A 21,738-nucleotide genomic window follows, 5' to 3' on the forward strand; every position below is an offset into this window, starting at 1 on the left:
AACACCAGCGAAACACCAGCTTTGGTTCACTGCAGTTTTATGGAGAAATTACTCAGCAATGGTGTTCACTTATGAATTTACACATGGTTTGTCTTAAAGTATATTAAAAACACCACATAAACAAAAGCTTGATTGCATAGGCCTGGCTATTTTGGGGAAGCAAATTTCCACAGAAATGTAAACATTCCGCAACACATTCTACAAATATCCAGGTACAAATAAACTGAACAAATTTTTCAATAATGAGCTCAGTTTTATGAAACTTGTGCATTTGTCTTTCGGTCCTTAAAGCTTTGTCTAGTTCTTAAGGTTTCATTTCCGTGCTTTTAGATAGATGGTGAGAAATATTTAAATATTGAAAATATCGAAACGTTCTATTTGTTTACCTGGATATCTATCTAAATACACTGCAGGACTTTTACTGTGGCCAGTAACTTATGAAGCATAAAACTGAGCTGAATGGACAGGGAGGACAACAGGTTTTTATTTTATTTTTTTAGCACAAACAGAATGCCATAATTTCTGGAAATCCTCCCATAAATGACAGAAATAGGCATTATAAAGAACATACACCAACAAATAGGCCTACTAATTTATTTTAAGTAAATGACTGTTACGACATGGACAAATGTAGTACAACGCTTTATCCTAAAACATAGGCAATGACTACAAGGACAAATGTAGGTACAAGAACAAAGCAGTCGACTCCTTTTTGGCACAAATGGAACCTCATAAACGGAAAGTCCCCACCATAAAAAACAAACAGAAAAACAAACATGTGTGTTGCACATAGGCCTACTTTAAGGCCCAGATGATTCACATTTCAGTAGGCTACTACGTGTATTTGCTCAGCAATTATCCCTTTAATTTATCCCTAGAATTTTACTACAATACTACATTTAAATAATCTAAAATCACATATCAATCCAGATATGGTTATTTATCCTGCTGTCCCATGTCCCTGTAAAGGATCTCTTATAAAGGAGCACCACATTCCAGAATGCAGGAAGTTCCTCTTTCAGTTTCCTCTGGTCTTGGTGGCATGTCAAGGTCACAAGTATGCTATTTCATCACCTAATGTTTAAACTTTTTCCAGCCTTATTTCCTGAGAGTGAAACAATCCTATTATCATACGCTTGTGACAAAGTCACTGCCAGACCTTGTGACATTAACATGGCATACATTACACACTTAAAGGGGACCTATAATGCAAAATTCTCTTTTATATTGTTTTTGAACATATTTAGTTTCCGCAGTGTGTGTTCACAGCCACCTTATTTTGGTAAAAATCCATCCACTCTGTTTTATTTTTATTTTCTCCATAAATCTAAAACAGAGTCTCAAAAAAGAACAGTTGTTCTCCAATGTGATGTCACAATGTAACAAGCCCCGCCCACGACTGGTGACAGATTCTGCCCTATTAGCTTAGCTCCTCCCCTGAGTGAGCTGTCCACAGTCCGTCATGTTTATTTCTTCGCCAGAGACTTAACAGCAGCATTCAAGTAAGAAATGTATTCTTATTATAGCTACTAAAGTTATTCAATCAAGGGCAGTGAGTGATTTTCTGTTTTTCTTTTGTTTCCTATTACTACATTTCAGCAGTTCATTTGCATTTAAAGAAACATGCACAAAAACAAAAAATTTATGTATAACAAACGCAGTCATGGCGCAGCAAAAGTGAAATTGATGTGGAAAGCAGAGATGGAGGATCAGCTTGTTGATAATTCCAACAACAAAATCATTCCAAACACTATCATCGCATTTTTTTCCTGCATATCGTTCGGCATGCTTATTCTGAAGTCTCGCGAGATTTTGCGAGATTTCCTGTGTTCACAGTCGAGACTCTGGTTGAAAATCTGTTCGTGTGTTGTGTGCTGTCTTTGTCACATCATGGCACACCACACATTATAGGAGCAAAACGGTTAAATCTAGGATTTTTTGTCCTCATGTTTGTGGTCTATCACATTTTGAAAATCTTATAAGATGTAAAAAATCATTTGGTGTGTACCCAGCATTACACTCAAAAATGGGCATTTACAACATGGTATGATAAATGATCTGTGGGATATTTTGAGCTGAAACTTCACAGACACATTCTGGGGACACCTGAGCCTTATATTACATCTTGTAAAAAGGGGCATAATAGGTCCTCTTTAAACATTTTGATATACGTTATTTAGAATATTTTTTTAAAGTTGTCTGGCAAATATTTACAGTATGTCAGATGTAGATGATGATTTTGACATTAATCAAAATTTTGACATTAATCACTCTCCAGCTCAGATGTAAAGTAACATGAGTCTTCCATTTTCCCATAGTACATCTCTCGGTTGGGGTCTGTTCCTGTGGTTCTTCTGTCCGTCAATGGAGTGCTAGAACATGCCAGCACACTGGGAGAACTTCGACATGTGTGGAGGACGACGACACGCTCACTGTGTTTGTTCTCAGTGTGGAGTTTTGGATCTGCCGATATTTCTACTTTTTCATCATCACAGAAGCCAGCCAAGGGAGCTCTTATTGGTTTCTGTGGACTGTAACAGGAAAATACATGTTTTTGAGTTTTATGCAGTTTAAAGTTGTATATAGTTGGTGCTATTTAAAAAAAGTGTTACACATCAAAAAATAAATTGTATTTTTGACGTACACTCAAATGAGATGTTCTTCTATAAAAAAAAATAGGATAGCTACATGGTGCGGGTCACACCCTCAATGTATTTCGCCATGTTGAAATGTTACGTCATTCACAAGGGTTGAATGATTTGAAGGAGAAAAATCCTGTTTTGACGGACAGGTAAGGGAATTAATTATTGTGTAGACCGCTCTCTAAAACTTATATACGAGTAATTTACATAACTGACAAGCATGTTGAACCACATTGATGGCAGCACATGGTCTAAAACCATTGTGGTATAATTAGAGGCTTTTGAGTTGTAAAGTTGTACCCTTGTCTCTTTAAGATATTATGATCACAGAGCATAATTACATTCCCTGGAAGAGGTAAGATTGTCTAAGATTCAATTACCCAGCCGCTTAACCCAGTTACAGAGTGAGTGAATTTAGGCTAAATAAGTCTTGACGGGCCCTCAGAAAACACAAACACAGACTCTAGTGTGATGACAGAAAGAGAAGGAAGAGTTCATTGAGTTGACTGGATGAATGAGGGTTGTGGAGAGATAATTTACAATACAGTAACCTTTCGCTCTAAAGTCACCATGAAATCAAAATTGACATTTATTTATTTTATTTTTTACAGGATGTTGCAATGTTTAATATAAATGATTTATCCATGCACATCATTATTTAAAAAAAAATGCACATGTCCTCAATCTATAATCGAAAACATTAACCTCCCCTCTCCATCGAAACGATATTTTCAGAGGGTGGGACTAAATATATTCCACAAATGATATTCAGATTTGCATCCATTTAGACTTAGTTAACAATGCCCAGCTTCAAATGTTCCAGTCAATTCTTGAGGACAAAATCAAGTCCTTTCCTCATACCTTACGAGCTTTATAGAGGCATTATTGCCAATAAATATTTTGTCTTTTCTAGAAGATAAATTGACTAGAGAATCACAGAAAATAGACTTGTTTTCTTGAATTAAGTTTAAGATTCCCAATTAAAAATGCATACTTTAAAATACATAATTTGCCAGTGTAGTGAAACTTATTTTTTTTTTATTGTTATAATATACTAATTATAATCTAAGTATGTATAGAATCTTATTTCAAGATATATTCCCTGAAAAGTCTTAAAGGGATAGACACCCAACAATTAAAATTCCAAACCCATAAGACTTTCATTCATTTTTGAAACACAAATGAAGATATTATTGATGAAATCAGAGATTTCGGTCCCTCCATTGACAGCTGCACAACTACCACTTTGACGCTTCAGAAAGTTTATAAAGAGATCATAAAACTAATATGAATTGAGCGGTTTAGTTAATTTTTTTTAAGAGACACAATCGCTTTATATGATGAACAACAGATTCAATTAAGGTTTTTATTCACATATAAACATTGATCGTAACACGAGAATGAACCTCACTGGTTCTTGCGGAAGCTCAAACGTGCTGCGTAACGAGAGAATAAACCTCATTGGTTCTGGCTTAAACTATTTACAAACAAGACACGTACCAAATTGAAGACGAAAACTGAATCTAGGGAGACTATATACACAGACAAATGAGGAGACTGAGTGACAACAGCTGCACACAGTGAGTGATGATGTCTGTGATGAGGATGACAGGGAACAGGTGAAACCGATTAACAATGAAACACATAGTGTACAAACACAGAAGGCAAAACAAAGTCCAAGACAGGTGTAATGTGACAGACAGGAGGGTGAGTGATTAATGACAGAATTGAACTTTTTGGGTAAACCATCCCTTTAATATCCTATGCAATTTATCTAAAATATTTGTTTGTGTTGTCTGTAAAGAGATCTTACTCTAACCTTTTTTCATCAGAGCTTTCAGCACTCAAGTCCAGTTTTTCAGCCCCACAGAGCTCTTCCTTCTCTGCCAGTATAACAGTCACCTGTTGGACATCGGAAACACTCTAATGTAACGCACTCTGTCAAATTATATGCACATTATAATCAAAGTAAATGCTAAGAACATAAAATCCATATATTACCAAACATTGGGAACAGCCAACTTTCCTTACCCTGGGGTAACACTGACACACCGACCAGACCGTCCCCATGCCCACCATTATCACTCCCATAGCACAGAATGTGGCGAACACCTGTGGTTCCTCTACGGAAATCATGAACATACCCAATGCCACAAACGCCATCCCAAGAACAATAAGCCCATAGCGATATGGCTTGTTCTCTGCCATAGAAGAAGCGTAGAGTTCCAGCAGTGGCTAACTAAGTTAACAGAAGAAAGTACCGGTGAGAGTGTGGAGCTTTATGATTGTGTTCCCATAGAGGTGAAGGACAGACTGAGAGGACAGGAGTGACTGACGGGACGCAGGGCAAGTGGAGAACCAAGATACAGATCATTGAACCTGTAATGGGTCTTAGTCAGGTGACCTTCCCCCAGGTAAAGGTTGCATTGACATAAGCAATCTTACTACATTCCTTTCCAGAATATTAACGAAATATGGTAGAAGTCATATTAACGCTAGAAGATATAAGTACATACAAAAACATTTAGTTTGATAATATTATTGGTTACCAAATACAAATCAACAATAGAGTTTTTGTGTCATATGGTGTATTGGTATATATATATGCACATGTCATAGCCAGGAAATACACAAAGACAATTATATGTAACTGACAAAACATCACAGAAAATTTTAGACTTATGCAGCATTATGTGATAATAGTAATAATAAAACACACACAAAACAGATAATAGTTTCTGGTAGGCCTGTTAAAGTGACAGTGAATGTGACATTCAGGAAAGAGAGAGAGCACATTTCTTCAATCCTATACAACATAAAGTAAGCCCACCAAAAATAAGATTATATACATTGGGAAATTTCTAAAAACATGTTCTGGTCATTAAGAAAAATCAAGGCACAATTCAAAATTTGGTTCAGCTTATTGATAAAGAGGTACTCAACTTAGCATATTTTACAATCTAGACTGATTTTATATTTGGGGTCCCAAAGTCCTTAGTAATACACACCACCATTCAAAAGTTTGTGATGAGTAATTTTTTTTTTTTTAAGAAAGTAACTAATTTATTCAACAAGGGTGCATTAAACTGATCAAAATACTAAAGACATTAACATTTACTTTATTCATTAAATAATCGTGAAAAAAAAAATGTATCACGGTTTCCAGAATAATATTAAGTAGGTACTTTCATAGTGCGTTTTCAGCTGTTTTCAGCATTGATAATAATGATAAATGTTTCTTGAGCAGCAAATCAGCATATTAGAATGATTTCTGAAGGATCATGTGACACTGAATACTGGAGTAATGAAGCTGAAAATTCAGCTTTCCCATCACTGAAATAGGTTACATTTTAAAATATATTCAAGTAGAAAATGGTTATTTTAAAATAAATGCAGCATTGGTGAGCATTAAAAAACATTTAAAAATCGTACAAACCCAAAACTGGAATGGTAGTGTATGTGTAATATTAAATAATACAATTATTTTTAAATTGATCTCATATGTCCCCTTCAAATTATTTCAAGTTCATTCCCTTTAAGTTAACCCTATTCAAAAACCCATTAGAGACTGATATTATTGACAATCTTCTCCCTTTTTTACCATAAAGTAGGAATGAACATTTCATTACTTTGACTGATATTCTAGTAATACAGTTTCTGTTTTTGACCCCAGTAAAAACACAATGTAGAGAAATACAAAGTCAAATTAGAAAATCATCAACCTTCAATGGCAAGTAGTTAGTAGGAACTATTTAGTAGGTTAGTAAGTAGTAGTAATAACTTCTGTAATGGCCTCGAGGTCCCTCAGACCCCAAACTGAACATGAGAATGAAATAAACTTTATAACTTTTATACTGTGATTTACTGTCAGTTAATTTAAGTACATTTTCTATTTCTATCTTCCATTTTGGTATCCACATACATAGCTATGAAAAAGTAAAAGAAAAGAAAGAAATAATAGGGATGCACAAAATCTGAAGTCATTATTACCAGTTATCAGCCATAAAAAAGATTATCATCGGCCATTGTTACTGTAAGATAAGAAAGATTGTTTTCTCCCCGTTTTAAAAGCAGTGTTCCACTGTTTATGACATTTTGTGTCAGTGAGGACTTTGGTTTTAGGACTTTTGCCATATCAGTGCATCCCTCAGAAATAGGAAACTAGCATGTTCAGTCAAGCTACATGTAACAAATAGCAATAATATAAGTCCATAGCATTAGTACAAAATTGAGAAACTGAAGTGTCTTGTTACTCAAGGCACTTCATAATCAGAATAGATTAGAGATAGAAATAGAGCTGCACGATATATCTGTTATCTGTAGATATTACTTATGTTATCTTATTTATCAACCAATATTATGTATTCACTTGTGAACTTGTTTCCCTTTTCGATTTAGATTACTTTTGCTGTCTGCATCGAACAATATCTTAAAGCGATAGAGGTATAAAAAAATAACCCTTTAAGTGCATCATCTCTAGTCGAGTGCATGCAGAGCTGTGTCTTCATGCATAAAAAATAAGTAACATTACTTTTTGCCATTCAAATGAAAACGTATCCTTCTTCCATACTGCACTGTTTTGATGCCTTCATGCGGTTGTAGAGTTTAAAAGTATTTAGCTCTTAGTGAGGTTGTTTTTTTTTTTTTTTTTTCGGTTTTGATTTCTGTAGTTATAGTTGGTTCAAAGCTGTAGTGGTCTTCATAACAGTCTCATAGGATGGCGGCGGCTCCATTTGCCAGGGAGGGGGTGTTGCAGGTTGGATCTGTGGACTGGCGACTGAGGTGGGAGGCACTTGGACTGTAATGGACTGATCCTCTGCCGTAGCCCTCCGGATCCGATCCAGCCTCCTGGGGAAAGGGAAGAACAGAATACCTGTATCACATTATAGTTGGAGTATATAGCTTAATTAATATACTGCAAAGGCCCCGATGTACTCACAGCGAAGTTCTTTTTTATTCTTTGCTAAAAAAAGAAGGGGTTAAGTTTTAAATACCTTTGTAGTGGCGTTTAGATAAATATGTGCTAGACACTTTCCTCTCAATACCATAATAAACGCAACAAAAAATTACAGCGGTAAGAAAACTGTAGTTAAAAGTCCCCCGTAGTCAATAATTGTATCCCTTAAAAATCACCAAAATGACATATTTAAACGTTTTTTCCTTGAAAAAAATAAAAATCTTCATGCCTTAAAATAGCTTGAATGTAACTCTACACCCTTGCCTCATTTAGTATATGCGGTTCTTTTAATATTGAAATTAGTCCCGCCTCCACTCACTCACACCAGCTCAGAGATCCACTCGTTGACGATCACTCCTTGACCTGATTGGTTAAAAACAGGAAAAAGCAGCGATTTCAAACTGCGTTTTTGAGACCGTAAGTAGAAAATACTCAGCAGTGGTGTTGACTTGTGTATTTGTTCCTGGTTTATCTTAAAGCATATTTAAAAACACATATGTAGACATATAAACAACATTAAAAGCTTGATTTTAATCACAGGGGTGTAACGAATAGACTAAATCCAAAATGCTCTAGGCATCATAAAACCTGCCCCCTCACCCCTGTTGTTATCGGCCCTCAAACCAGTTCTCTTCAAAGGCTGTTATCACCTCTGTTCTCCTGAACGATCTCAGCAAGAGACTGTTTCTGCAATCCTCAAAAGATAGCACAGCAGACCAGACGACACTAGCCATTTGGTTAAAGACTATAGAGATAAACTTCCAATACACAAGGACACTTACTCCATTCTTACCCACAAACTTTCCCAAATGATTATAGTATTTCTCCTGTGTTTTATGCATGTCCCTATGTTTTATTATGATTCTTTAGTTATGTTAGAGTAACTTCAAATGTTGATATCCAAAGATGATGTATCACTGCTTTAATGTCTTCAAATCCCCTTTCTTGGTATCAAAAGAATCCTCTTTTGATTTTATAAGCAATGGTATACAACATGTTATGATAAATTACACAAAAGTATGGTAAAATTTCATAATGCAAAGACTGCACAAATTCTCCATGCCACCATGAACATGCAAATAAGGACTTTCTCCAGGTCATCTTAGATTGGTCACCTCAACAAATGGGTGTGAACTGAGAGGACCTTTAAGAGTATCTGATTAGTTCAGATCTTTGCTCTCTTTGAGACAACAACCTCCTGTCTTCTTCCGGCAACTTCATCTTCAAGTTAACTTCTTTGGATTCAACATGGGACCAAGTTAATTTCTTTGGATTCAACGTGGACCACCCCAAGAACCCAAACGAACGCTTCAGCGCACTCCTGGCGAAATCATCAAGAATCTCAAGAATCTCCTGCATCTGGACTTTTTCAGCAACCAAAGCCAATGCAAGTACCCGTTCGCAGCCTTTAGATGCGTTTCTAAGTTATTGTGCCCCTTCAAGGTGACCCTGATTCTCTGATGTTTCTCGTAGGTTGTGGTTAACTGATTGTAATCTTGCCATTCTCTTTTCTTCTGTCATTCTCTTTCTTCACTTTTCTTTACTGTCTTGATTCTGTATACAATCTTTGCTTAGTTTAGTTGTGTGTGTAGCCTACCCTAGTTTCATTTATTAAACCATTATATCGACGCTTTATTGTCTCTGTGTTTGCCACATATCGAAGTCACTTGAACATCTTGATCTAGCGATACCTATATTACCCTGCTAGTACTTTATTTACTTTAGCTGGAAAAGGTTATTCTTTCTTGGCCAGGAAGAAAATACATTTCCTAGAATTAATAATTGATTATGCTTTCTGTTCATTGGATGAACTGATTTAATTGTACTATTAATTCTGCTACAGTCAATTCTAAAAATAATTAAAATATTTATGATTAGGCCTATTTATAATCCGTTAAAATGAATTATAAATCTATATTTTGAGCTAATTTGGTACAGGGGGACTTTAAGAAAGCATCTGATACTTTATACAATTGATTGCTTTAAAGTAGGGCTGCATGATTAAAACGATTTGGCTTAGTGCGATTATGAAATCGCAAAGGCTGCGATTTATTTTTATATTTTTTATGCGCAGCTTGTCATTGATGTACGGCTCTGTAAACGCTGCTCCACCTGAAAGCATTGTGAGTTTGAGTCGCTTATAACGTGCATTTGAAAAAGCAAAGCTCAAACACCTTTCCAAACATGAGAAGCATTTATGAACCTCTTGTCCAACAAAACACAACATTTAATCAGAGGTGGAAAGAGTACTGAAAATTTGTACTCAAGTACAAGTACCGTTACATTGCTGAAATAATACTCAATTACAAGTAAAAGTACTGGTGTCAAAAAAATACTTAAGTAAAAGTACAAATTACTCTTCTCAAAAACTACTCGGAGTACTAGTTACTTTTTAGCTGGCGATAGTTAATGTAGGCCTATTACCAATAAATATTCAATCAAATCATAGATTTATGTAGAAAATAGCTACTTTTAACACGTTTTTATCTTGTTGTCGAAGGACATTAATTAGTGGTCACGATACTGGAATTTCTAACTTCAATATGACACCTTGAAATATGTCAGTATTCAGTAGGCCTAGCCTATAATTTTTAATACCATCGGGAAAACTACCACATAGGGGAGAGTGGGGTAAAATGAGCCAGTGGGTAAGTTGACCCACCCCCTGTTTCTAGGCAACTATGCACATTTGGTGTCATGGGACCATACATTTTGAAGGACTCCATCATTTATATATTGCTGTGAAGAGGAGAAGCACATGGGACAAGAGGAAAGTTGTCTTTTCCACAAAAACACCTTTTTTGCTTGTTAAAGTAAATTTTCTGCATTTCAGGTATATTAGCCATTGTGTCAAAGCAAATCAGATCTAGGTCTAAAGTTGTGCATGGTACATGTTGGTGATTTGTCAACATTTAAAACCATGTGAATCATTAAGCTAAAGGTTATCCTGAATTGCTAAGCTACGCCGTTTTTACCAAAATGGTGGCTATGGGGCAAAGTGAGCCAGATGATGTGGGGTAAATTGAACCAGTGATTCAACCTTTTTGAAATGGAGAAAATCGACTGAAATGTGTTTAAATAAAATGTCTTTTTATAAGCAACATATTAAACTGCAATTAACATTTATATGCCCTAATATTTCATAAAAACAATACAGTCGGCCGAAATATGAAAGACAATATTTTGTTGACTAGTTTTGGATAAATTATAAAGTCTTTTAAAATAGACTACTGCCACATCAAATATGCTTTTGTTTAGCAATTTCTGGTCATATATATATATATATCTATATATATATATATATATATATATATATATATATACGCACAGTATTTTTTATTTATTTTTTTGTCAAAAATAAAGTCATCAACTAAGATTACTTTTAAGGTTACTATAGTATTTGTTCCAATGTAGGCTATATTCAAATAAATGAATACATATAGTAAAATGTAGGCCTATAATTTATTTTTTACAAAGAAAGAGTACACTTGAAATATTGTTGAAATTGTAATTGTTGTTGTAATTGTAATCTTTTTAATAAAATAGCAAAACATATATTTACAAAGAAGATGTAAGCTAAATCTTAAAAGGTCAATATAAGCCTTCTTTTTAAATTATTTGTATTGTGCTTTATATTAGTAACACATTTGGGGAGAAGATTTTGTTGTTTTAATAACAACGCATAAACATTATTCTCTCAAAAATACAAACATGTACATACATGTTGCTCACATAATAAGATAGCCCTGTTTTGTGCTAAATAGTGCATTTACACCTTTGCCATTAATATGTGTATAAGCAACTGAAAAAAGCACAAATGTCAGGGCCCCAAAAACACCTCAGACCCCAGAGGGTTAACATTGTTTAGAAAGGTAAGTGTGTTATTAAATTTTTATTTTAAAGAGGCAAGTTTTTTTATTATTATGCTTGCATAAAAAGTGAAAGATAGGATGGTCAATTTACCCCCAGATGGCTCAATTTACCCACTGACTGGGATCAACTTACCCCTGACCTGGGGTAAGTTGAGCCGCATGAACACTTTTTTTTCTGAGGTCATATTTTCAAGGCTCTTTGTCATAGGTGCATTTTTTAATTTTCAGTTTATAGGCAACATCCCAAATTAACAGTGGATGTCTTCATTGTACCTCTGTCTCAATTTCCCTTGCCTTGAGATCCACATAAGTAAAAACTGGCTCATCTTACCCCACTCTCCCCTACTAAATATTTGAATATCTACATTTTTGTCCATCCATTTTGTCAAGGCAATCATTATTTTCAAGCATCGAAAAGCACAACACTCATTGTAACAGTAATCTATTTGAATTGAAAAATTTAATTCAAGTCTTCTGAAGAGACACGTCCACTTGGTGAGATTTTAATTTAGGCTTTTGTTTACATATTTAAACATTGATCAATAACCATTACAATAATCTAACTTGAATATTTACTCACTCAGTGTATTTGTCTTTACAATAGGGTAACGTTAACTGTTGCAATAGCTCACACACAGCACAAGGAAGCTTGAATTTAATTCTGAATTTAATTTTGAATTCAAGCTGAATTTAATTTGCAAAAAAGACTAGATTTTACATAACTTTTGACAACGTTTAATTCAAGAGCATGGAGAGATTGGAGCTGGACGTCATTTGAGTCTGCAGTGAGAACCACTTGGAGAGATTCGCGAATCGCGATTGCACATGATATGACACTAGAGCGCACACTCAATATCCGAGTCCAGTTCATTCGTATATTTGAGAGCTCGCGTCCAGTTTTCTGCGATTACATGAATGTGCCCTTGCGTTATAATATTGCACTCGTGACATTTGCCATTAAAATATGCCATAGAAACTTGCAGGTATAAATAAAATTATGCGTAATAGGCCTACCTGCAATCCCACGCTGAGAGGAGGCGGGAGAGTCAAACTCGCTGTCGTTGAGATGAGAGAATGAGAACGCGCTGCTGGTATCGTATCAGTGTATAGGCCAAAATGAGTATTGACAGATATTTCAGTATTCATATGTATCAAAATATAGATATTTTGACAATACTACTATGTAGATTGTTGTTTCTCCAAACTTTCAGTCCAGCCATTAATCACTCTGAGCTCCTCGCCTCCTTCACTATGATCAGCTCTTCAAAACCTGCTGCGACTGCGGCGGCTTTAATTCAGTCCAAATATCAGGGGTTTTATTGGTCCGTTTACGATCGAATATTTTTATTGGCCAATTCAAATTGTACTCAGTAACGAAATGTGATTTTACAAGTAGCGAAGTAGATTAGGGGAGAGTGGGGTGATTTGTGCCAGGGGGGGAAGTAGTTCTAGTTCCACCCTTGTTTCTGGAAAACCATAGAAGAAATTGGTCATGTGACCACATAATTTTGAAAAGCAATCACTTTTACTCGTCCTCCAAAGAAGAGAGACACATGGCATGAGAGTTAAGCATATTTTAGTGCAAAAAACTGTTTTTTCCCTTTCAAAGTAGAATTTCTATGATTAATTTTTTTTTATTGTAGTGTAAACAATTATAGACAAGTTTGAAAACATTTCACACGTTTTAGTGCTTTAGTAGGCTACACAATGAGTCTATACAGTTAGCATGATGTTAGCTCTTAACTGCTGGATCATGCCAGTTTTTCAAACTTGTGGGTCCGGGGTGATTTGTGCCAAAGGGCCTGGGTTAAGTTGTGCCAGATCCAGACCACCTAGACCTACATACTCACAGGGGATAATCTTGAGAAGTGAGGAGATGGGCATGCCTCATCATTGTTTTACTTGGGCCTGCCTGTTATTTGTTTAATTTAGCTAACACTAATTTCAGTTTTGAGTTTGCACTATGTTATTAAAGAGAAGTTTTATTCCGTTTTTAAGTGGCCTATGTCACAATAGGATGTTTAGAAATTAGCCTAGTCACTTTATTCTTATGTTACATAATTGACAGACAGCGCTATGTCAACAGGCATCTATTGTCAAAGCCTTTTTGCCTGAAATGATTCACAAATATAATATATTGTGTTGCTATGGTGCTCTAAATGGTTGCTAGGGCGTAGCATGATAGCTTCACAATGTTCCTGAGAGACTTATTGGTCGTCTGAGTAAAATGAGCCCGCCCCCTTGTCTCTATGACACTGTGATGCAGAGTTATGTTCAATACAAAATCCCTATGCAATTGACCATTGTAGGAAAAAAAAAAACGCATGCTATGGTATTCCAGGGTGACAATATCTAAATAAACCTTAAATTAGTAATTTTGTATTGAATTTATCTTGCTTTCATATAGCAGTATGGTTCATAACATTAAAATGTTGTTTTACTTCAGAAATCACTGGCACAATTTACCCCCAATGTATTCCCACAAAGGCACAACTTCCCCCGCACCAGGGGACCACTTTTTTTCCAAGAGCTATATTTCTGAAACAATTTATTTCAGATCCAAAGTTATTGTTCTCAGGGATGCACCACATCCTGAAATATATGGACATCCTTAAGTTGAAGGCATTACTGCCATGGCCTCACTTTAAAGTCACTGAGTAAAAACTGGCACAACTCACCCCACTCTCCCCTACTTGGTTTAATATGTACTTGAGTACAAGTAAAATTACAGATTTAAAAATATACTCAAAAAAGTACAAGTACCCAAAAAAACTACTTAATTACAGTAACGTGAGTAGTTGTAATTAGTTACTTCCACCTCTGCATTTAATAACATGTTTTTCACTACCAACTCAATTCATAACGACAGTTGAATATTTGACAACATCCTTCTGTGAGATGATGTGGCTTCTTACACAGAATAAGGCACACAACATATTTCATAGTATTTTATACAGTGATAAAGGCTAAGTCGATTAGCATTGAAGTGTAAATATACTTTATCATCATGAAAATACCCGAGGAGGCTTGAAGAACTCAGATATATTGTCACAGTCGTGTGTTTATTAGTCATGTCTAATCAATCAAAGCGTTTCAATCTTCTGTTTATTCAGCTACAGATAGTAAGAAGCCCATAGGGATTTCCTAGAATAATGTGCGTTATCTACTTCTGCGGGGCATATTTGGAGTTTCTGCATGAGAGCGCCCTCTGGCTTTCACTGACAAGCTTTGCATAAAATAATTGCCAAATCGCGTGCGGTTTAACTTCGATTAATCGTGCAGCCCTACTTTAAGGCAAGCAGCTTTACAGTATTAAGTTTGAAAAACAGTGTCATTGCACTTTTAATTAGAATTACAACTAAGTTCTACTATAAAGCACCTTTCCAGTGTGTTCATGTTTTTACTCGCGTCTGACCTTGAAGGACTGAACAGAAGAAATGACTCGGAGATGATTTCCACATCAAAGAAGGCGGAGCCTCGGAGCCACACCTTCTCTATGTAATCACCGCAGAAAATTCGCTTTGGCAAGTGGTTTCGAATTCCAAACGAAGTTCATTTTGACCTGATTTTTGTTTGTAATGACGTCACAACAGTTCGTTCTTCGATTTAACTTAAAGGGTTAGTTCACCCAAAAAGGAAAATTCTGTGAGTAATTACTCACCCTCATGTTGTTCCAACCCCGTAAGACTTTTGTTCATCTTTGGAACACAAATTAAGATATTTTTGATGAAATCTGAGAGCTGTCTGACTCCTTCACAGGCTACTAGGCAATTTCGGAAAAGTTAGTAAAAACATTGTTAAAATAGTCCAAGTGACTACAGTGGCTCAACTTTAAGTTTATCAAGCGACTAGAATACTTTTTGTGCGCAAAAATAACGACTTTATTCAACTATTCATTTTCTTCCATGTGGGCCTCTAACGTAAATTCACAAGCTCCATGACGCATGCGCGAGAACTGAGAAGATGACGCAGATGGGTCTTGATGAAGTGTTTAAAATGGTTCTAAAGTGTGCATTTCCTGGATGCCCGAATCGTGAGAAACCAACGAGAAAACGTAAATGTGCCTTACCAATGCCAAAAAAATGAATGGCTTACCTTTCACACTTTCCCATCAAATGATTGTGAGTGTCATCATCTCAGTTCTCACGCATGCGTCATGGTGCTCTCGTGAACTCACGTCAGAGGCCCACACAGAAGAAAATGAATGAATAAAGTTGTTATTTTTGTTTGTTTTTTTGCGCACAAAAAGTATTCTCGTTGCTTGATAAATTTAAGGTTGAGCCACTGTAGTCACTTGGACTATTTTAACAATGTTTTTATTAACTTTTCTGGACCGGCAGAATGAAACTGCCTAGCAGCCTATGAAGGAGTCAGACAGCGCTCAGATTTTATCAAAAATATCTTAATTTGTGTTCCGAAGATGAACAAAAGTCTTACAGGGTTGGAACAACATGAGGGTGAGTAATTACTTACAGAATTTTCTTTTTTGGGTGAACTAGCCTAACCCTTTAAAGGAGAACTCCGGTCAATTTTAACATTGAGCTCATTTTTTTATACATTGGAGTGCTGTCAATACAGAGAACAACGACAAAAATCGGTGTTGCCTACACCGAGTTATTCTATTTTTAAAATTTGCACCCTGTTGACTTCAATGGGGCAAGTACTAAACCTGCTTTTAGCCTCTTAACATCCTTGATGTGTCATTACAAGTGCACAGAAAATGTGAGTGATTCCAGAGTGAACACGAGTGAATCTGACTGCAGTAGACGTGAAAGATATGTATAAAAATTATGTTATTTAAGCCAGCGCAAATACCTGTGTTTACATCCTGTTTTCGGTTGAAGTCCAAAGTAGTCGATTGTCGAGTTCACGCGCGTGATCATAGGTAACTAAACCCATAGATATCACATAAAGGCTAGATGTCTCGTCCGCGCTGCTGGCCAATGGAGCTCGACATCCGCACACGGCGGCCATCTTACGACAGGGTGCTCGCTCACTCATAACATGGTGCATGTACTTTTAAATAACCATAACTTGCTCAATTTTCAACCGATTTTCAAACGGTTTGGTTTGTTATAAACGTCAGAGATGTAGCTATTATACTGCATACATATGAATAATTATGTTCAAAATGTTTAAGCATTCAGAATTATAGCCACGTTAATAACGTTTGTAAGAAACCAAACCGTTTGTAAATCCGTCCAGATTTCAGCGAGATAAGAGGATTTGTGTGCGTGCTGCTCACTCACCTTAATTCACAGAGCCCTGTCCTAAGATGGCCGCCGGTGATGCCGGAAGTGACTCCGCCTTAAGACATCTAGCCTTTATATGATATCTATGACTAAACCTATGCGCGTGAACTCGGCAATCGACTACTTTGGGCTTCAACCGAAAAACAGGATGTAAACAGGTATTTGCGCTGGCTTAAATAACATCATTTTTATACATATCTTTCACATCTACTGCAGTCAGATTCACTCGTGTTCACTCTGAAGGAATCACTCACATTTTCTGTGCACTTGTAATGACACATCAAGGATGTTAAGAGGCTAAAAGCAGGTTTAGTACTTGCCCCATTGAAGTCAACAGGGTGCAAATTTTAAAAATAGAATAACTCGGTGTAGGCAACACCGATTTTTGTCGTTGTTCTCTGTATTGACAGCACTCCAAATGTACAAAAAAATTAGCTCAATGTTAAAATTGACCGGAGTTCTCCTTTAAGTTACATCGGGGCTTTAATTAGCAAATAATCTGGACATTTATGTTAAAGCATTATGGAAAGAACATTCATTTCAGAAGGAAACCAAATAATCTGAAATCACCTAGTTTGTGCTTGCAATTCTTTTTTTTTCTTTTTTTTTTTTAAGTGAATCCAACTTTTAAGTTTAAACCAAAGACTGAGTGTTTACCATCATTATCTTAAAACTACTGTACTTCAGATGCCAAAAAGGGGGAGACCCCAAGGCACTTATTTGATGGCTTCAGCATGTTGCAAGAAACAAAAATCTCTTCCTCTCGAGCCCTCCCTCCTACTTGTTTCTGGGCTAGTGTACAATGTTGACTGCTTTCTGTTAACATCTGTAGTCCTGATCATGCGGTCAGAATGAACCGCTCTGCTCCCTTTGATTCTCCTATCTTCCACAGCATGATTCTCCAAACAAAAAAAAAACATAAATAGATTTAAATATAAACTGAGATCATAATTAAGTACCAGCAACTTACTAGTTTGTAAATGGCAATGGGTCCTTTCTTTCTCTTGTTCTCTCTCTCTCTTGTTCTCTCTCTCTCTCTTTCCCTCAGACATGGAACACTGAAAGAATTTGGCGGCTAGCAGCTGTTCAGTCTTCACTTGGTCTGTAAACATTACCTTGCCTTAACATTTTCTCTCAGTTTCTCCATTAATTACATTGTGATTGCATTTTGTTAAGCGTTGAAAAAGGTTTCTTGACAAAAGGGAGTCAGTTTAAACACTTAAACTAATTACTGTTATTCACAACGATATTACATAGAAAACACTGTTGTGCTAATGGGAACCACAGAATGACACCCAAAGAAATTTTAATTAAAGCTTAAGTATGCAATTTCTGCATTACTAGAGTCACCAAACAAATTGCATAAATGCTCAACAAACAATGAGGAATGTTTTTTTTTTTTTTTTTACAAGTATGATAAAGGCATGTTGGATATATGGTTCCTCGCTCTTGCTATAAGAGGAAAATGTAAACCTTGCCTACATCCTGCAATGAAAATAAATGTAAGACATGAGTTAGTTTATGGACAGGATGCAGACCCATCATTTCTACCATCTAACTGTGCCAGACTGTTTCACTGTTTTCACTGCTGACCTACTTCTATAATCAGAACATTTGTTACTTCTGCTTAACTTTGGCTTTCAAACTAAGAGTGGGCCGAGAAGAGACAGAGGACCGTCTTAGTTTGAATATTTTTTTATCAACTGAAAGCCAGAGAAATTCTGAGTGTATACAAAAACCCCAATCAGATTATTATTTTTCAGCATTCTTGTGTTTCACAACTTCCCAATATATGTTTTATGCCAAACGTCACATGACCAAACAGGAAAACATGTCTCAGTGCATCCGTTTGTTGGAGAAAGTGTTAACGGCAGTACGAACTGGCACGGATATCTATGGACCTTTCTAAGGTAATCAACTAACCTAGCTAGTTCTTTTTATTGTTGCCGTTTTATTCTATTTAAATATGTAAATGTTAGTGAGAAGACAAAAAAATAAAAAAGATTTTTTAGATATCAATCTGCATTTTCGATGGATCGGTTATGCTCATCTTTGCTCGCTCCTTTGAATGTATCTTGAGTAAAACGTCTCTATATTTAACAAAGAACATAAAAAAGACCTGAACCGGAAGCGATGCATCCTGTTTTACAGGATATGGAAGTTTGTTGCACATAACCCCTGTGATGGATTTTTAATGAATAATAGAGTCTTTTAAACTAACCATGATTCCAACAATAATAACACATAAACTTTACTTCCCCTTTTAAGGCTAACATCCTAACACTTTGAAACACGTTGTACTAAAACGTTCTGCTTTTTGTCTATTTGCGTAATGGCAAATTATCTAGTGCTGACCATAACAATATCAAAAATATACTGTCTCTCTTGTCTCATGACATATTGAGTAATCAACAGAACTCTTAACCCTTTACTTGTGTTTTGTTATGCTCTGAGATATTTTTACTTAGGCCACTAACAGAGAGGCTTGCTTCACCAATGGATATTAATAGAAGGTGACATGTTAAAGTCATGAGTTAGGCACGATGTACTATTTTATGTGGCTGAGATTCTCTGAGAATTGCTCGAGAACTGTGATTAAAGCATTTAAAGGACATTTGCTGAAGTTTGTCTGTCATTTATGCTGCGTGGCAAGTCAGTTAGAAGACCCAGATAAACTAAACGTTGTAGACGTTAGAGGACGTCGATTGTAGGCGAGACCCAGATAGACTAAACGTCGACTGAAGACGTTCGGGGACGTCGATTGTAGATGTTAGGTCAGGTGAGAAAATAGAGAAAAATCTACCACACCCCCATTATTGCAAAAAAACAAAATCTGAACACTTTAGCAAGCACTCTAATGATGTCATTTCCTGTTATGTTTTTTTTTTTTTTTTGCATGTTGCGAAAAATTTACTAAAAATTAATTAGCATATATATATAAGTCTTCATTATGACATAAGGACAGCTGTACCACCCTGACATTGTTGATTTTTTGCTTTCGAAAAATATCCAAATTTGAATTGTAATTCAGGTATTAAAAACATGCTCATCACAGCAGTCAAGTCATTGTACATATGCATTTTTTAATGTTTTTAATAAATTGAAAGATACAACAAAAAATGAGTGCTATGAAATTGATCCTTGTGGGTTCCAGAATCTCTCAAAACCTCTGATTATTTATGTTCTGATTTTGGTATTTTCCATTTATAAAACATAAGACTGGACTACACTTCAACATTTGCACATATTTTTGTGCCAATTTCCAGTCTGCACGAGGCAATGCTAGCTGTCAAAAGTCAGAGGTAGTAGGCAGACATTAAAATCTGTTCCGATTTTAAAGGTCATGTAGTGTATTCCAGCCTTGAGCCTCTCTGTTTATATTGTATCTATTCACAGAGCTCCGGAAACTTGATTTGACAATTACATACTCCATGACACTCATCTAGTTTGTATACATATGCCACAGCTTTGGCTAAACCCTTGTTTCTCTTTAATTTCACTCATCAATTAGCCTCATAACGATATCCTATTTGTGTGTGATATTGGTGTAAAATTTGCGTCTTACCTCTGCACCGCAATGGCTTGATGGTGGGTGTAACGGGTGCCCGTTCGCGGGTGTAGAAGGAAGTGACCTGCTACACCTGGCACAGCTACATCATGACTGGATTTGATAACCATGCAGAAGGCACGGATGAGGATCAAGAGGCCGAGACACACTATGGCCACGCCAATGAGAACACTGTAAAACTGCATGGTAATAAAGAGCACTATGCCTGTAATCACAACCAAGATCCCCAATGAAACTTGCCATCTGTGCTGGAAGGACATGCTGCTCCTTCTGGCTATGCCATCACTAGTACACTCATTGTCTTCTGCCCTTGTGACACAGTGCATGTGTGTATGAGAGTTTTAGTATTAGCTTCAAGTCGTGTTGCACAAAAAGTACAGCACAAAAGTCAGTCCAGCCCTGGTGTCAGTTCATATCCTTGAAAATCCAAGAAAGAGATTGCAGACCATCCTACACAGAGCAGAAAAAAAGAGTGAACATTACACTACATGCATCACAGATAGAAACTATGTAACCTACATTGAATTAATTGTATTTTTATAGACAGTACAATGTAAAAAAAAAAAAAAAATGTTTTCTGTTTCCTGTTTTTTTTTTTTTTCAGCTAACCAACAATGTGCTTCATGTGGTAACATCTGCTGTTCAGAAGTCAAAAATATATTTTCAAATGACAGAATAAAATTTACTTCATTAGTAAGACTACAAAAAAAATTCCCTGTAAGGGTTAAAGTAAAAAAAAAACGATCCTTTTTAGTTGCATTTTACAACTTCTATCAAATGAACACATGATCAACCATATCTTATCCAAACAAGAGGTAAATATAATTGAAATGTCATTACAATTATTAATATTGTGACTATTTTCTTTCTTTCTTTTTTTTCAGTCTAATGTGTAACAAAAAAATCAGAACTACTGAGTTTTTCCTGTTTTATCGTCGTCATTAAAATATACAGCCTACCTTGTCGTGTTGACGCAGTCCGGCGTGCGTTTGTTTTGACCGTGAAGTTGAAAATCAGTGGATGAGTGTAAGGTTTCTTCTAATGAACTGTCTTCAACATCTGTCTGCACGTCCTGAGTCTGACTCCTGAATAAGCGTCCAGCTCTGCTTGTCATTATACTCAACGAGGATAATCATTTCCACCGAGCTCTTCACTTTACCACGGAAATCGCGACTCAGCCAGTCATTTCCTTAAAGAATGCTTAATGGAAAATCTAATTCTTCCCACAGTCATCGCTGTCGGTAGATATGCCATCTGTTTGAGTCTCTGCGGTCATTTAAACGTGAAAAGGAAGTGGCAGAGTTTATGGGCGGAGGTTGATGCCACTAGGAGCGTTGTCCGATTCGTGAATCGTTCTTTTAATTTGAATCTTTTTAATGATTTGGGTGAGCCGGGTCAATAAACCGGTTCATGAACGGATAAGAGAGAGAGATCCGAAATCGCCCCC

At 36.1% G+C, this 21,738-nt stretch overlaps 2 protein-coding genes across 2 annotated transcripts; both read right to left on the bottom strand.

Annotated features, from left to right (window-relative positions):
* Positions 1 to 2,263: 2,263 nt before the first annotated feature.
* On the bottom strand, positions 2,264 to 4,850 carry bsnd (barttin CLCNK type accessory subunit beta; the record flags this gene model as incomplete). The annotated part of the gene is made up of 3 exons (XM_081378973.1): positions 2,264 to 2,531; positions 4,462 to 4,544; positions 4,674 to 4,850. The coding sequence occupies 3 exons, from the start codon at positions 4,848 to 4,850 to the stop codon at positions 2,264 to 2,266; spliced, it is 528 nt and encodes a 175-aa protein (XP_081235099.1).
* A 368-nt stretch (positions 4,851 to 5,218) lies between these two features.
* LOC308698529 (uncharacterized protein) lies at positions 5,219 to 21,624 on the bottom strand. The gene is made up of 3 exons (XM_081378651.1): positions 21,251 to 21,624; positions 20,289 to 20,741; positions 5,219 to 7,490 (listed from the first exon to the last, which is right to left on the bottom strand). Exons 2-3 carry the CDS (start codon positions 20,615 to 20,617, stop codon positions 7,313 to 7,315), a joined length of 507 nt encoding a protein of 168 aa, XP_081234777.1. The 5' UTR covers positions 20,618 to 20,741; positions 21,251 to 21,624; the 3' UTR covers positions 5,219 to 7,312.
* Between the last annotated feature and the right edge of the window lie 114 nt (positions 21,625 to 21,738).

Source organism: Scardinius erythrophthalmus (genome assembly GCF_964197995.2).
Source record: "Scardinius erythrophthalmus genome assembly, chromosome: 11".
Classification (NCBI taxonomy): Eukaryota; Metazoa; Chordata; class Actinopteri; order Cypriniformes; family Leuciscidae; genus Scardinius; species Scardinius erythrophthalmus.